Here is an 18923-nt window from a genome sequence, read left to right on the forward strand (position 1 = left end):
TGGTACTCTCTTAGATTTAGGAGATTCTACACAAGATCTTGGTTTATTTCTTAGGGCTACTTTAAAATATTAATAAAATATTGAAGATAAATAGCAGCTTAGCAGGCTTCCTGCCATATCGTGTAACATATGCATCAGATTTCTTTGGCTGGACTGATTCTTATCCACATCGGGTCACTTTCCGCAGACAACTCCCATGAAAATCCTGTTAGAATTCGGCTACAAAGTGTTCCAAGCTGTCATTCTTCTTAAATGTTTATTTTAATGATATGACTGAAGGTTAACACTTCTTGGAACGTTAAACACAAAAACACAGCTAACGGAGTATAACACGTTATCGTATATTCATTATAGTCTCCTATGTGTAGTTGTTTATATGCTGGAGCTTTAGTACTGCGTTGTAGCCAACATATCTGATGGACAAGCATGAGCAGATGAGTCCCATATACACAGTCATTATTTTACTTGTCACTTATGGATACAATAAGGGTTTTTCCTCATTCATCAGTATGCCTGTCATAGAAGGAGATCCCCCACTTTAGATCTGCCTTTATAAGCATCATTTGAAGGACAATGTCAGATGATTTTCCTCTGCATAAAAAATAATTGGCTTCATCAGGTTTTCTTCATGGTGTCCATCAATTTCATCGAAATCTGCAACCAGGTATTCTCTGTGTATGTGCATATGACTCTTCAATACGGCTGTCCAAAATCAGTGTAATAAGCATTCTTCATGGAGTCGCTCAGTACTTCGTCCAGTACTTTTTGGTGTTGAGCCTAGAGGTTCTGCCACCTCCCTGCAACAACATGTTCACTGTGCATTCAGTTTCCTGTACTATGTAACCTGGTAGGTTTGATCAATATGATAGTAAATCCAACCTCCATAGTGAAGGTAACTAGCAGTGAACATGAGAGAGGAGGTAGAGTGACTCAGAGGTAGCTGCCGGTTCCAGTCACATGACTGAAGTACTCACAGACTCCCTGGACAACTCCTTTAAGGGCCTACTGCTCTATGTGCTGAAAAGTGAGCATACTGCTCCACAACATGGTGTACATAGTGAGAGTACTCCTCCATTACATGGTGTACATAGTGAGAGTACTCCTCCAGTGAATGGTGTACATAGTGAGTGTACTCCTCCACTACATGCTGTACATAGTGAGATACCTCCTCCAGTAAATGGTGTACATAGTGAGAGTACTCCTCCACTACATGGTGTACATAGTGAGTGTACTCCTCCACTACATGGTGTACATAGTGAGAGTACTCCTCCACTACATAGTGTACATAGTGAGAGTACTCCTCCTTTACATGGTGTACATAGTGAGAGTACTCATCCACTACATGGTGTACATAGTGAGAGTACTCCTCCACTACATGGTGTACATAGTGAGAGTACTCCTCCACTACATGGTGTACATAGTGAGAGTACTCCTCCATTGCATGATGTACATAGTGAGAGTACTCCTCTACTACATAGTGAGATACCTCCTCCACTACATAGTGTACATAGTGAGATACCTCCTCCACTACATAGTGTACATAGTGAGATACCTCCTCCAGTACATGGTGTACATAGTGAGAGTACTCCTCCACTACATAGTGTACATAGTGAGATACCTCCTCCACTACATAGTGTACATAGTGAGATACCTCCTCCAGTACATGGTGTACATAGTGAGAGTACTCCTCCATTGCATGATGTACGTACTGAGAGTACTCTTCCACTACATAGTGTACATAGTGAGATACCTCCTCCACTACATAGTGTACATAGTGAGATACCTCCTCCAGTACATGGTGTACATAGTGAGAGTACTCCTCCATTGCATGATGTACGTACTGAGAGTACTCCTCCACTACATAGTGTACATAGTGAGATACCTCCTCCACTACATAGTGTACATAGTGAGATACCTCCTCCAGTACATGGTGTACATAGTGAGAGTACTCCTCCACTACATAGTGTACATAGTGAGATACCTCCTCCACTACATAGTGTACATAGTGAGATACCTCCTCCACTACATAGTGTACATAGTGAGATACCTCCTCCAGTACATGGTGTACATAGTGAGAGTACTCCTCCACTACATAGTGTACATAGTGAGATACCTCCTCCACTACATAGTGTACATAGTGAGATACCTCCTCCAGTACATGGTGTACATAGTGAGAGTACTCCTCCATTGCATGATGTACATACTGAGAGTACTCCTCCATTACATGATGTACATAGTGAGATACCTCCTCCACTACATAGTGTACATAGTGAGATACCTCCTCCAGTACATGGTGTACATAGTGAGATACCTCCTCCAGTACATGGTGTACATACTGAGAGTACTCCTCCATTACATGATGTACATAGTGAGAGTACTCCTCCATTACATGATGTACATAGTGAGAGTACTCCTCCATTACATGGTGTACATAGTGAGAGTACTCCTCCACTACATGCTGTATATCGCAAATGTTTTTGATCAACAATACAAACTCTTCTTCACTAATAACAATTGTTATGTATCTGTAGGCTAGTGGTTCCAAAACATATATAGGGGTACCAGTGAACAACTTTTTTCTACTTATGGGTTTCGCCAGCCCTCATTCCTTTTGATGTTAGAACAGGAAACCTTAGGGTTGAGGTGTGTTGACTATTTGCAGTTTGCCATCTCTACTATAAAAAGATGGCACCTTATTTTGGGTAACCCTTAACTAGGTTCCAGGTAATCCTGGTTGGTACACACTACTCTTATGCTAGTGTGACCCTTTCACAGACACTGTCCTCTGTATAGAAACTAGCTAAGAGATCAGCTGATCAACACTGGTCAGGCAACAATCGCCTATTATCACTGGTGGGTGTCATGTCTGGTTATATAACTCCTCAACAATGGGCACTACAAGGAAAATTTAGAGCTATATTCTCGCCATGCAACTGTACACCCATGTACATGCAGGTCTCTGTCCTGGTTCGCAGTGAGGCTACCAAGTGGGAGGTGTCCATCTATGATTTCCTAATAGCCCATTTGGACAAGGTTTGTCTTCATGAGACAGAATACTATACACTACACAACAAAAAAAACCTTTCTGCGGATATCTTGGTATACAATAATCGATCTCACACAATTTGAACATGCTGATTTCGAATATGCAAACTGTTTTTCTTTATCAGCCTCCATTCTTGATATATTCACGATCTTAAATTTTATATTTCAATTAATTACTTCAAAACATAAGAAATGTAATTTTTGCACAAAAGCTTGTATATTAAAAGGTATTGCTACATGAATTTTAAACATAAACATGAACGTGGCTATAGCTACTGAAATGATATATAAGGGAGCGTTCACACTACCGTCAGTGTCCGACAGGTAGTGTCCGCTCCTAGTGTCCGTTCAAAATCTTGCTCGGACATTAGGAGTGGACACTAGCTGTGTCCGTGAAAAAACCTACATGTCGGGTTTTTCTGTCCACTTGAAAAGTCGGACATCTTTACAAGTGGACAGTGAAGGAAGGGTACGGAGTGCAAAAGAACGCACCCGATCGCCATTTAAATGAATGACATGTGTCACGGACACAGCTAGTGTCCGCTCCTAATGTCCGTGCGAGATTTTGAACGGGCACTAGGAGCGGACACTACCTGTCGGACACTGATGGTAGTGTGAACGCCCCCTAACATACATAATTACATGATAAACAAAAATTCAGTTTGAATTTTAATATCTGTAAAATATGGGCAAAAATTCGTTAAACATGTTCATGGTTTAAATCTCTTGGCCGTGGACTTCCGCTTATACTGATGAGTTGACAAATCACACTGAAGCTTCCAACAGTAGTCTGCCAACATCGCTGCACTCCACCGACCCTGATAGCGTGACTCCATCACCGAAATGTCCTAGTGGAAGCGCTCGCCATGTTCATTGCTGACTGCGCCTAGGTTTTCTGGGAAGAAGGCCAGTTGCGAGTCGAGTAAATGAATTTTTCAGAGACATATTGCAGCCAAGATGTTTGTACGCACTAATGCATTTTTGTACAACATTCAGGTAGTCAGCACTTTTCAATTTTCCAAGGAAATTGATTACGACTGACTTGAATGCCACACACGCATCTTTTTCAGCAGCGCTTAGAATGTCTTGAAAGTGTACAGCAGCGCCTATCGCGCTGTACAGTGTGAGTGGGGAGGAACGCCCCCCCCCTCTGCTCACAGTGCTCGTCCATAGACAAGTATTATCAGGAGATAAGGGGCGTTCCTCCCAACTCACACTGTGCAGCGTGATAGGTGCTGCTGTCGAGAAGGACGTTCCTGACTGACTGTCAGAAACGCCCATCTGACTGTAAAGCGCTACGGGACCGGGACCGATAGCGCTTCACCCGGGGCACAGATCGGAAAGCTGAATTCAGGGCACTGTTGACTTTCCAGCAGTATATGGAACTGCCTGTGCCCCAAACCATGAATGGTCCTCTTTAAGATATCCACGGCGTGCTTTCTAGTGTTATATACTGCCCAGAATCTAGTGTGGTGTGCAACACTGGCACACATGGCAAGGTTTATTTATGCAAATGCCACCCTAGTTTCCTAACTGAAGACACTGGAAACGTTGTAATTGAGACCATAAAGCGCTAATGGAGTCCACCTCTGCATTTGCAGATTGCTGTTTGGCTTTATTTTTCCCCTATGAAATAGCTAATTGTTCAGTCACAATTCAATGTAAGACAATGACTAAACTCAAGAGCAGTAAAACGGAGAACATCTGGGCCGCTAAGTTTTTCGCTGGCACAGGTTTGCATGGAGTGGAAATTTATTTGAAGCCTTTGAGTCCCTTCCAGTTCATTTTTGTTTTATTAGACGTTTTTGACAATAGATAAACAATATTCTCTCCAGCAGATGTCACACGCGGCAGGAAATGTGTGGTAAGCTGAACTGGTTGTAAAGTAAAGACACAAAACAGACAGACAGATTGATAATATTGAGGCCTAGAGAGTGTGTAAACCATTAGGAATGATGACAAGCCACCCATATTGAGGCAGACTGATACATCTTCTGATTCTTTCATTATTCCACTTACCAGCCACGGACACGGTTTTCCTGGAGTATGGCCATCCTGGTAGTCGTGAAGAGGCACACACAGGGTAATAGCCTCTTCTAGATGATTCCTCCGATTGTAGGAAGTGGGTGTGATTCTGACCTCTAACGCTCTGCCTCTGAGTGCAGCTCGTAGGGGAGTTTGAGAGGTTCTGGTTGCTTTCGTCCTAGTCATCTCTATAGAACTGCTAAAGATAGCTGAAGTATAGTGCTTATTATTATTATTATTAATAATAATAATAATAATAATAATAATAATAATAATAATAAATAATTTTATTTATATGGTGCCGTTATGTTCCACAGCACTTTAAAAATCATCAAGTACATGAATAGACAATAGCTTATGAGGAAATAGGGATGACATCAGCGGTAAAATGGGTTATTTGGTACAATGCTCCAGCCATATTTTAATAACTAAGGCCATATAACTGAAGCTGTATGAGCCATTCACCAGCTGGTACTGTATCTGCGAAAATACAGATACTAAGTGCATGGAGTGTAGGGTAACTTCTGGATGGAGAATCCAGGTTATGAGGAGAGTAAAAAGGATCACTTAGGATAGAAAACATAGTGCTCTTCTTTAATAAGATATATTTCAAAGTTTCTTATATTCACCTGTACTATTCATATAACTGTAGGAACACTTTAACTTTTAATTGTCTTCAAAATTAGATATTTTAAACCCCTTTTATAAACCACATTTCAGAAATGAATAGTATAAATGAAAATAAGAAACTTTGTAATATATCTTATTAAGGATTTCTGTTTCCTGTAGCAGTTACATTATATCAGTATTCATATAACTCTATGGGGCAGGGAGGAGCTGAGCAGAATTCTACTTATGGCTGGTTCATTGATTTATTGCCTCATTCTGTGTATTATCAATTTCTTATCTACGACTTAGCGGTGTTAAAACAAGCAAGCAACATCAGAGTGGAACAGCAGCAAATATTTGAGTGTCTTTTTTATTCCCTTCCTACCTACATAGATTAATATGTAGAAAGTAACTTCCTAAAAAAGTGGAGAAGAAAACAGATTTGTTTATCCTATTAATATTATAAAGGTGAAAGTTTGTGAGTTTGGATGTTTGTTCCTCAATCACGCAAAACCCGCTCCACCCATATGGCTGAAATTTTCCACAAACATAGTTACTACACAGGATTGCACAATAGGCTACTTTTCGTCACAATAGCGCACATACGTTTTTCCCAGGACCCCCACAAAACCCAAACGCACATCACCATCTCTGCAATCTCACACACTTTGGACCATAGCCAGCCACAAAATTCATATTACCCTCTACAGCAGAGGTCGGCAACCCCTGGCACACGTGCCAAGAGTGGCACTCCTGCCATATTTCACTTGCATGCCAGCAGCACAGGACCTGCAAGAGTTACATGAAGTTGGAGCATCCCTTCAGTGCTCTGCTAGAGCTGAGGCATAAGGACACTCCCCTTCTCTCACTGCCCTCCAATGAGAGGGGTGCAGGAAACCCAGGGGGTGGAGCGTAATCGCTCAGGTCTCTGCCTGCTATAGTGATAGCTCCTGCCGTCTGCAGCCTGCAAAGGTTCCCCGAGGAGAGGAAGCTGCTAGCAAAGTGAAAGTAAGAAACACACAGGTCCCTTCCTTTAGTTCCTATTCTCATTAATGTCAGGCATTTGGGGTTATTAGTTTAGTGTTAGTAACTCCATGTGCCTCACATTAATAGGAATAAACCCCATCATGTCCCTGTGTGCCCCATATAAAGGTTACTAATATGTGAGACATATGGAGGTACTAATAAAAGACCTCAATAATGAAGATACTTAATTATTACCTCCAAGTCTCTCCCATATCAGTAACTCTTACACGAGGGTTAATGTGAGGGACATGATTGCTATTAATAAGAGGCACATGGAGTTACTGAACTGTCATGCACAGGGCCAGACTTTTATCTACAATTGTGGATAAATCTGTGGTCCTGTACAATTCAATGGGCCCATACACATAGATCCTGTTTTTGCGGCTGTGTGTCCGGGACAAATTGAGCTGTAAAATATAGAGCAGGTCCTATATATGTCCTATACCTTCCCTACACCTGTCCTATATATGTCCTATACCTTCCCTACACCTGTCCGTATTTGCAGCCCTGTCAATTTATTTTTAATCTATAGGTCAGTGAAAACCATATCCGTGCCATTTGTGTGCTGGAGGCCTAAGGCTGAAGCACCACGTTGCGTTAACACAGTGTTTTGGTTGCAAATTTTTCTGCGGTTTTATGAGCCAAAGTCACCGATGTACCATTTCAACACACCACGAACATGTAACAGTCGATAATAATGTCACCAATCTGCCTTACTGCCCACCTTAGAATTACCCGGCGTCCCTTCACATAAACTACAACTCAAGATTGGCGTCCCTGTTCTACTCATGCGTAATCTCGATGCACCCCGATTGTGTAATGGCACGAGGCTACGTGTCACACAACTAGGAACAAATCTCATTGAAGCCACAATTCTTACAGGAGCAGCTAAAGGTGACAGTGTGTTAACCCCACGCATTCCAATTATACCAAATAATTTCCCATTTCAATTCAAACGACTACAATTTCCCCTTAAGTTGGCTTTTACAATGACCATTAATAAATCCCAAGGACAAACGCTGAGAGTAGCAGGAATACATTTGGCCACACCAGGCTTCTCACATGGACAACTTTATGTTGCTTGCTCAAGAGTATCCTGTGCCCAAAACTTACATGTACTGGCGGAAAATAACAAATCATACAATGTCGTATATCGAAGTATATTAACTTGAAATACCTCTGTCCCAAAGACACTATGTACAGTTTCTCAGAACACCGTATAGCAGCTGAAATACAAATTACATTCAACACAAAAGTCTCATGTATTCTCAGAATTACAGAAAAAACAAGATACACAGTTACATTTCATATCCCATACCTTATACACAGTACGAAAACCTTACCCGCGCCTGTATATACCCACTTCTACAATCACCGCAGACAAAGTCGCGGGTACCAGCTAGTTAAGATGTATTACAAAGTTTCTTCTTTTATCTGCAGTATTTATTTATGAGTTGTTTAGAACTGGAGGCATGCTTTAATAAGTCATGGGAAAACCTGTTTAAATATTGTTATGAAAAGTTGGACCCCTTTATTCGTAGTTGTGACCAATTCTTCTTATTATTTTGCTTGCTGTTGTTATATTAGTTGCCTTTTTTGTGTGTTATTTTCTAGTTGAACATTTGCGAAAATTGTTAGAGGTTGAGCGAGAAAAGCTTTGAAAATAGCTTGAACAACACAAGGTTTTCTGTGTGCTATTCTGGGAATAGCAATAACATTGTCTAATTTATGGGGCTGCCTATAGACATCCCATATGGTTAATGTATTTCAAAGGTGCTAAGATACATCTGGAAACAGAGGTCTCACACTTGCAATATTCCAGGCTCTTGTTAAAAGCAGCGAACCAAATCAACCCTTCCATTGCCTCTGTGCTAAGAATCACTTTCACAGTAAAAGTCACAGGTTAAAGGAAGGTGTACAGTATATATACCTGCTCCTTCTGTCTATAGTCAGTGCTACAAATCCATAGCACTGGTATACCTAGTCTAAAAGGGGTTGGAGTTCTGTTAACCAGTGAAACTATAATTCTTTGTAATCCATGATTTACTTGTAAAGTTACCACATAAACAAACATCCGAATGTAAACGTTTCCAAAAATATAGGAGAACACACCATAGTATAAGAAGTGGGACCAGAAATAGAAACACTTAAAGGTGGGATAATTATATACATAAAAGCATTTTCTGAAAGAGCATTGCTGAACTGATTGAGAATTTGCAAAATTGGTTTTGTTATTGACGAAAATTTGCAAACTAATGGGGTCACCTATCAATTCTGTTATGAAAGTTTTAGGCATAATGGGGCAACGTGATGGCCCAGTGGATTGCAGTGTTGTCTTGCAACATCTTGCAACTTCTCCATGGAGTTTGTATGTTCTCCATGTGCTTTGTGTGGGTTTCCTCCAGGTACTCCGGTTTCTTACTACATGCTAAAAATATACAAATAGGTAAAACAACTGGGCCTTATGGGTGTTAGGGATGAGTGACTGTATGGTAGCCACCAATTTCCCTACTCAACAATGCTCTCTGTGCTTTGCACATTAGTTGAGTTTCTATACCCACTAGCACATCCTACTACTACTGCAGCTATTGATATCATTCGTCCCCATATTGTTTCATTGATTTCCCGTTAAATGCTGCTGTAATCGACCTGAGTACAAAGGGCTACAATTCTACCAGTTCTACCCGAAATTGATGCAACTGCAACTCAGAAATTCGGTGCCTGCCTCCCATAGTATTCAGAGACTCTTTTTGCTAATGGGAAAGTCAGAATTTGGCCCGTGAATCTACCCATCAAGCTAAGTTACAACAGAGGAGTTGATTTTGAGGCGGATTCCATCCTGAATCTGCTTCCCATTGTATTCAATGGAAGGCAGAGACCAAAACAGGAAACCGGAAAAATAAGTGTCCTGGCTGATTCAGCTGAAGAATCCATGGCGTGAGACTCCATGCAGAATAGCCCATCCATCTGAGGGTAAACAGAGAGTAAAATCTGCAGTGAAAAGCCCAATGTCTCGCAAGGTGGTGGAGAGGAATCTGAGACAGAAGTAAACTTGCCGTCAAATATCAACTGAAGAGGGTGGTGGAGAGAAAACACTTCAGTGTTCATCCAAAAAGTGGTTGTTTATTGTAGATTTTTTTTCTTAGACTACCCTCTATAAGCTCTTGACATAATTTGGAGAAAAACATTAAGTGAGTGAACGTCTTTGATCTGCTAGACCCAGTGGGATACCTTCCTTCTGAAATGTCCAGTGAGTCAACCATGTTCCCAGAACTACTACTTTATGTATGAGCTCATTTACAATAGCACAAAACCAGATTCACCTTAAAATATTCAGCTGCCTAGTCATACGAGACACGACTAGTATACAGTTCATATTTATAAGAAACCTAGTCCTGCATGTGATCCCCTGTGTCTGGATTCTGATGTACTACGTGTAACTGCATCTTCAGCCTTCACTAAGGTATTGGTTCCCCATAGTGTAAATTATATCTGCCACGTTCCAAGTGGATGTGTAATGTCCCTGGTCTTATACATATATTTCCTTGACAAACTATAATTTAGGACTTTGACTTATAACTATCTCTCTATATTATAGAAATGAATTTCTGTCTGTCTGTCTGTTCTCTATTGCAAACCAAACGACTGGCCCAATCTTCACCAAATTTGGTACAGAGATATTTCAGGTATCCAGTAAGGTTTAAGACAAGACTTCAACTCGCTCGGACGTACCGTTGCTGAAATACAGCATTCCAAACACAATGACCCCCTTCCCCCCTTAGCCAATACAAACCTGCAAGTCTTTCACTCATATTCCAACTGCAATACACACGGTCACTCCACATGCACAATACAACACTGATATCCAAACTGAGATACACGCATCAGAGGATTAAATACACATATCAGCACACAATACCACACAGGGGAGGATTAGACATGTGCCTCTGCACACAGTACCATATGCCAGAGGATTAGATATGCGCCTCTCCACACAATACCACATGCCGGAGGATTAGATACGCGCCACTGAAAACAATACCACATAGGTGAGGATTAGATACCTGCGATTACATACGCATCTCAGCACACAGTACCACACGCCACAGGATTAGATACGCGCGTCTACACACAGTACCACATTCCGTAAGATTAGATACGCACGTCTGCACACAGTTTCACTTGCCGGAGGATTAGATACACGCATCTTCACACAATACCACACAGGGGAGGATTAGATATGTGCATCTGCACACAGTACCACGCTAACAAGGATTAGATACTTGCGTCTAAACACAGTACTACACAGGGAAGGATTAGTTACAGCTTTACTCCAGGTATCCATAACAGCTGATCACAGGTTTTTCACTGATATCCAAAATGAGATACACATAATTACATGACGCTTATGGACATACACACAAACCACATACAAAATACACCAGTGCAAAATTGGACAATTCTTAAGGGCCACTACACAAACATAAAATGTAATATACCCGTGCGAAGCCGGGTCCTCCTGCTAGTTAGTTTGTATAAGACAGTTACCACTGTCTATATGGCTATTATTCCATCTCTAGTCAAACAATAACCCCCCCTAGAGATGGCAGGACATAACTTTATGAATGTGTTAGTGAAATATCTGCTTTTTATTATCCCCTGCAGTGCCGCTTGGAGATAAAAAGCAGCCCCCTCCTAACAAAAGGGCTTAGTATTAATGATGTGGGTTTGCACACAATGCTATCAATAATACATACAGTGCACAGTTTGGGACTTTTCAACCGCCTGTTATCCCTCATCCTGTGTGCTGGACTTCTAGCATATGTGCACCAGGCAGAGGGTAAGCAGTGCCAGCATATAGGATGTTTATGTACTTGTCTTCTTTATTGTATAGCAAAATCATTTTGTATTTGCTTGATCCATGAAGATCAGGATATTTAGTGGTCCATAAAGAACAAAGGGGGGTATTTATAAAGGGTGGCATTTTTTGTGCTAGTCCAAAAGGAGTTGTCTGAGTTCTCGAGCAACCTCAGGGACTGTTGGAGTGGGTTCAAAAGATATATATATCTCTCTATATTATAAAAATGAATTTCTGTCTGTCTGTCTGTTCTCTATTGCAAACCAAACAACTGGCCCCATCTTCACCAAATTTGGTACAAAGATAATTCAGGTATCCGGGAAGGTTTAAGATGAGACTCTAACTCACTCGGACGTGCCGTTGCTGAGATACAGTATTCCAAACACAATCCCCCCCCCCTTAGCCAATACAAACCTGCAAGTCTTTCACTCATATTCCAACTGCAATACACACGATCACTCCACATGTACAATCCAACACAGATATCCAAACTGAGATACACACGTCAGAGGATTAGATACACAGATCAGCACACAGTATCACACGCCAGAGGATTAGATACACGCGTCTGCACACAGTCCCACACACCAGAGGATTAAATACGGGCTTCTGCACACAGTTCCACACACTGAAGGATTATATACGTGCGTCTACACACAGTTCCCCACGCCGTAGGATTAGAAATGCGCCTCTTCACACAATACCACACAGAGGAGGATTAGATACGTATGTCTACACACAGTACCATACTTTGGAGGATTAGATACATGCCTCTGCACAAAGCACCACAAGCCAGAGAATTAGATACACGTCTCAGCACACAGTACCACATGGGGGAGGATTAGATATGCGCGTCTGCACACAGTAACACACGCCAGAGGATTAGATAAGCGCATCTGCACACAGTACCACATTCCGTAGGATTAGATACGCACGTCTACATACAGTTCCACACACCGTAGGATTAGATACGCGCCTCTTCACATAATGCCACACAGGGGAGGATTACATACGTGCATCTGCACACAGTACCACACGGCTGAGGGTTAGATATGCGTGTCTGCACACAGTTCCACACGCTGAAGGATTAGATACATGTGTTTGCACAAACTACCACACGGGGGAGGATTAGTACGCACCTCTTCACACAATACCACACAGGGGAGGATTAGATACGCACATCTGCACACAGTTCAACACGCCGGAGGATTAGATACGCATTTCTTCATATAGTACCACCGCCAGAGGATTAGATATGTGCATCTACACACAGTACCACACGGGGGAGGATTAGATACGCGCATCTGCACACAGTACCACACTCCAGAGCATTGGATATGCACATCTGCACACAGTACCGCATGCTGAAGTATTAGATACATGCATCTGCACACAGTATCACATGCCAGAGGATTGTATACGCGCATCTGCACACAGTTCTACACACCAGAGGATTAGATAAGCACATCTGCACACAGTACCACATGCCGTAGGATTAGATACGCACGTCTGCTTACAGTTCCACACGCCAGAGGATTAGATACGCACGTCTGCTTACAGTTCCACACGCCAGAGGATTAGATACGCGCGTCTGCACACAGTTGTACACACCATAGGATTAGATACACGCGTCTGCACACAGTACCACATGCTGTAGGATTAGATACGCGCCTCTTCACAGAATACCACACAGGGGAGGATTAGATACGCGCATCTGCACACAGTACCACACACCAGAGGATTAGATACATGCGTCTTCACACAATACCACACACCGGAGGATTAGATACACGCCACTGCACACAATACCACATGGGTAGGATTAGATATGTGCCTCTGCATACAGTACCACATGCCAGAGGATTAGATACGAACCTCTCCACTCAATACCACATGCCAGAGGATTAGATATGCGCCACTGCACACAATACCGCATAGGTAAGGATTAGATACCTGCGTCTGCAGACAGTACCACATGGGACAGGATTAGATACATGCCTCTGCACACAATACCACACGCCAGAGAATTACATATGCACCTCAGCACACAGTACCACACGCCAGAGGATTAGATACGCACATCTTCACACTGTACCACATGCCGTAAGATTAGATACGCACATCTGCACACAGTTTCACTTGCCGGAGGATTAGATACGTGCCTCTTCAAACAATACCACACGGGGAAGGATTAGATACACGCATCTGCACACAGTACCACACCAACAAGGATCTGATACTTGCTTCTAAACACAGTACTACATGGGGAAGGATTAGATACAGCTTTACTCCAGGTATCCATAACAACTGATCACAGGTTTTTCACTGATATCCAAAATGAAATACACATAATCACATGACGCTTATGGGCATACACACAAACAACATACAAAATACACCAGTGCAAAATTGGACAATTCTTATGGGGCCACTACACAAACAAACGATGTAATATACCCGTGCGAAGCTGGGTCCTCCTGCTAGTATGTATATATACACTCACCGGCCACTTTATTAGGTACACCTGTCCAACTGCTCGTTAACACTTAATTTCTAATCAGCCAATCACATGGCGGCAACTCAGTGCATTTAGGCATGTAGACATGGTCAAGACAATCTCCTGCAGTTCAAACCGAGCATCAGTATGGGGAAGAAAGGTGATTTGAGTGCCTTTGAACGTGGCATGGTTGTTGGTGCCAGAAGGGCTGGTCTGAGTATTTCAGAAACTGCTGATCTACTGGGATTTTCACGCACAACCATCTCTAGGGTTTACAGAGAATGGTCCGAAAAGAAAAAACATCCAGTGAGCGGCAGTTCTGTGGGCGGAAATGCGTTGTTGATGCCAGAGGTCAGAGGAGAATGGCCAGACTGGTTCGAGCTGATAGAAAGGCAACAGTGACTCAAATAGCCACCCGTTACAACCAAGGTAGCCAGAAGAGCATCTCTGAACGCACAGTACGTCGAACTTTGAGGCAGATGGGCTACAGCAGCAGAAGACCACACCGGGTGCCACTCCTTTCAGCTAAGAGCAGGAAACTGAGGCTACAATTTGCACAAGCTCATCGAAATTGGACAATTGAAGATTGGAAAAACGTTGCCTGGTCTGATGAGTCTGGATTTCTGCTGCGACATTCGGATGGTAGGGTCAGAATTTGGCGTCAACAACATGAAAGCATGGATCCATCCTGCCTTGTATCAACGGTTCAGGCTGGTGGTGGTGGTGTCATGGTGTGGGGAATATTTTCTTGGCACTCTTTGGGCCCCTTGGTACCAATTGAGCATCGTTGCAACGCCAAAGCCTACCTGAGTATTGTTGCTGACCATGTCCATCCCTTTATGACCACAATGTACCCAACATCTGATGGCTACTTTCAGCAGGATAATGTGCCATGTCATAAAGCTGGAATCATCTCAGACTGGTTTCTTGAACATGACAATGAGTTCACTGTACTCCAATGGCCTCCACAGTCACCAGATCTCAATCCAATAGAGCATCTTTGGGATGTGGTGGAACGGGAGATTCGCATCATGGATGTGCAGCCGACAAATCTGCGGCAACTGTGTGATGCCATCATGTCAATATGGACCAAAATCTCTGAGGAATGCTTCCAGCACCTTGTTGAATCTATGCCACGAAGAATTGAGGCAGTTCTGAAGGCAAAAGGGGGTCCAACCCGTTACTAGCATGGTGTACCTAATAAAGTGGCCAGTGAGTGTGTGTGTGTGTGTATATATATATATACAGTCCTATGAAAAAGTTTGGGCACCCCTATTAATCTTAATCATTTTTAGTTCTAAATATTTTGGTGTTTGCAACAGCCATTTCAGTTTGATATATCTAATAACTGATGGACACAGTAATATTTCAGGATTGAAATGAGGTTTATTGTACTAACAGAAAATGCGCAATATGCATTAAACCAAAATTTGACCGGTGCAAAAATATGGGCACCTCAACAGAAAAGTGACATTAATATTTAGTACATCCTCCTTTTGCAAAGATAACAGCCTCTAGTCGCTTCCTGTAGCTTTTAATCAGTTCCTGGATCCTGGATGAAGGTATTTTGGACCATTTCTTTCTACAAAACAATTCAAGTTCAGTTAAGTTTGATGGTCGCCGAACATGGACAGCCCGCTCTCAAATGATCTGAAAACAAAGATTGTTCAACATAGTTGTTCAGGGGAAGGATACAAAACGTTGTCTCAGAGATTTAACCTGTCAGTTTCCACTGTGAGGAACATAGTAAGGAAATGGAAGACCACAGGGACAGTTCTTGTTAAGCCCAGAAGTGGCAGGCCAAGAAAAATATCAGAAAGGCAGAGAAGAAGAATGGTGAGAACAGTCAAGGACAATCCACAGACCACCTCCAAAGAGCTGCAGCATCATCTTGCTGCAGATGGTGTCACTGTGCATCGGTCAACTATACAGCGCACTTTGCACAAATAGAAGCTGTATGGGAGAGTGATGAGAAAGAAGCCGTTTCTGCACGTACGCCACAAATAGAGTTGCCTGAGGTATGAAAAAGCACATTTGGACAAGGCAGCTTCATTTTGGAAACAAAAATTGAGTTGTTTGGTTTGGCGTCCAAAAAGAAACAGCATTCCAAGAAAAACACATGCTACCCACTGTAAAATTTGGTGGAGGTTCCATCATGCTTTGGGGCTGTGTGGCCAATGCCGGCATCGGGAATCTTGTTAAAGTTGAGGGTCGCATGGATTCCACTCAGTATCAGCAGATTCTTGACAATAATGTTCAAGAATCAGTGACGAAGTTGAAGTTACGCCGGGGATGGATATTTCAGCAAGACAATGATCCAAAACACCGCTCCAAATCCTCAGGCATTCATGCAGAGGAACAATTACAATGTTCTGGAATGGCCATCCCAGTCCCCAGACCTGAATATCATTGAACATCTGTGGGATGATTTGAAGCGGGCTGTCCATGCTCGGCGACCATCTAACTTAACTGAACTTGAATTGTTTGTCCAAAATACCTTTATCCAGGATCCAGGAACTGATTAAAAGCTACAGGAAGCGACTAGAGGCTGTTATCTTTGCAAAAGGAGGATCTACTAAATATTAATGTCACTTTTCTGTTGAGATGCCCATACTTTTGCACCGGTCAAATTTTGGTTTAATGCATATTGCGCATTTTCTGTTAGTACAATAAACCTCATTTCAATCCTGAAATATTACTGTGTCCATCAGTTATTAGATATATCAAACTGAAATGGCTGTTGCAAATACCAAAATATTTAGAACTAAAAATGATTAAGATTAATAGGGGTGCCCAAACTTTTTCATAGGACTGTATATATATATATATATATATATATATATATATATATATATATATATATATATAGCCTCAGTATATATATATATATATATATATATATATATATATATATATATATATATATATTGAGGCTATTTTCACATCTGCTCCGAGAAAACTCTGTTAATGTGTCCCCCCAAAAAAAAAAATCGGTGGACACAGAGGACTCTCCACTGCCAGTTTCAATTTTATAAAGATGGACCCCATTATAGTGAATGTGGTCCGCTGGGCTCCGGTGTGTAACTGCTGTTTTAGTAGTTCATCTCTCCATTGTTTGGGGCCGCTGACAGATCCGAAAAACAGAGAGGCGATGCTAGTGTGACCCTAATGTCCAATATCCTTGATGCTATTTGACCAATTCCACTCTCTTTTCTCTCACACGTCGGGGCTTGCAGCATTGGAAGCCACAAGGCCACCGAACAGCTCATTGGTCAACCCGGCCATTACTAAGGCTGCTTCAAATCCTGGAAACCCCATTAATCAATCCCAGTTCCAGTGAGAGATACAACAGAATTATGGAGAGGATCTGGCCTTTTAATAATTCTGATACACCTTGGGAGGTCTCATGTGCCAGAACTGCAATCTACACCAGTCAGGAACTGTCTTAGAAGTCATCTATAACTTGCAGGCCATTCTGGCCCACCTTGACTCTTGTCCACAGTGGCAAAGAACGGACAAAGTTGCACATTTTTGGCGCCATGCAGCCATGCACCAAAAATGTTGCACTTTTACGCCAGAAAACTGGTATGATCACTGTAATAAATTCCTCCCAGACTATTCTAAGGACTGAATATTCTTTCTCTTTTTCTTTTAGCATCCAACCAAACTAGTAATGTGCTGTACACTATACAACGGTAGTCTATTTTATCATATCATATAGTGTTAGAAATTTTCAGTACATATGATAATCAACAGAAATTCCTGATGGCAGATGTAATGGTCCTGGCTTAGGAAACAGAGCTTCACGATTAACCATTTCTTTGAGTTTTTGTTTCACAAAGAGCTTATGGTAGTTTATCATGAGGGAAATTTTTAAAGATGGTTTTGCTGGACTCCGTAATTTGCACTAAATTTATCAAATGTTGCAGAGGTTTTAGACCGCTTTCATGCCATGTTTTTGTTTCAAGCAGGGAATCAGTTCCTCCACAAAAAAAAGTTTGTTGATCCATTTGCATCAGTTTGATAAAATCAATATGGAATATGGAAAATCGCAATTACAGTATTGCATTATGAAAATATCTTCTGACTTTTCATGCACTTTTTTTATTTTATAGACCACTGGGAGATCAGAGCTGCCTACAGTCCTCGATCAGTTGTACCCCAGGGTTAAGTCTCATAACGAAAGAGGGGACGATGACTATAATATTGAAGACATACTTATTCTATTGGTCTACATATACTCTGTGACCGGAGAAGTCCTAGTCAATACAGAACTAGAAGCTGCTGAAGATCAACTAAAGAAAGTTCTCATACAATGCCTGTATGATGAGCCGGAGCTGAGTCCTCTGCTGCAGAAGATAACAGGTTAGTGTCTTATGTCGTTTTCTACCTTACATGAAATACGTAAGTATGCTGTGATATGAGAAAGGTCTTACCATTATTTGCTGTTGGTTCTCCTGCTTGTATTTAAGGAACACATTTATTCAAAGCCAGTGTCACCTGTGTTAAAAAATATTAAATATAAAACCTTCTTGGTTGATGGATTTATTAAAAAAATGTATTTAAATCACCTAAGAATTTTCTACAAAAATTAAAAACAAAAATATGAAGTACCAGGCACCCACTACTCCCACTCAGACACTCACTGGTATCCCACCTGTTTCTATTTTCTGCTACAGCAATGATATCTGTCACTTGGATGCAGGTGCTTCTGTAGGGGTCTTTGTTTCTAAGATGCTAATAATCTGGTGGATTGGTGGCAGACGTTACCTGCCGTACCACGGACATTGTGACTCGGTATGGCACATAGACATTGAGCCCCATTGGCTGCCGCAGTGCTGATATGACACAGTATCATTTCCA

At 41.8% G+C, this 18923-nt stretch overlaps 1 protein-coding gene across 1 annotated transcript in view; it reads left to right on the forward strand.

Moving 5' to 3' along the window:
* The window catches only part of SCFD2 (sec1 family domain containing 2), a 378807-nt gene that overhangs the window by 134834 nt on the left and 225050 nt on the right, over window positions 1-18923 (forward strand). Inside the window, exon 5 of the mRNA XM_075259676.1 lies at window positions 18176-18425. Coding sequence (XP_075115777.1) covers window positions 18176-18425 — 250 coding nt within the window. The remainder of the gene's footprint in view (window positions 1-18175; window positions 18426-18923) is intronic.

The sequence above is a fragment of the Leptodactylus fuscus genome, chromosome 1 (genome assembly GCF_031893055.1).
Source record: "Leptodactylus fuscus isolate aLepFus1 chromosome 1, aLepFus1.hap2, whole genome shotgun sequence".
NCBI classification, from domain to species: Eukaryota; Metazoa; Chordata; class Amphibia; order Anura; family Leptodactylidae; genus Leptodactylus; species Leptodactylus fuscus.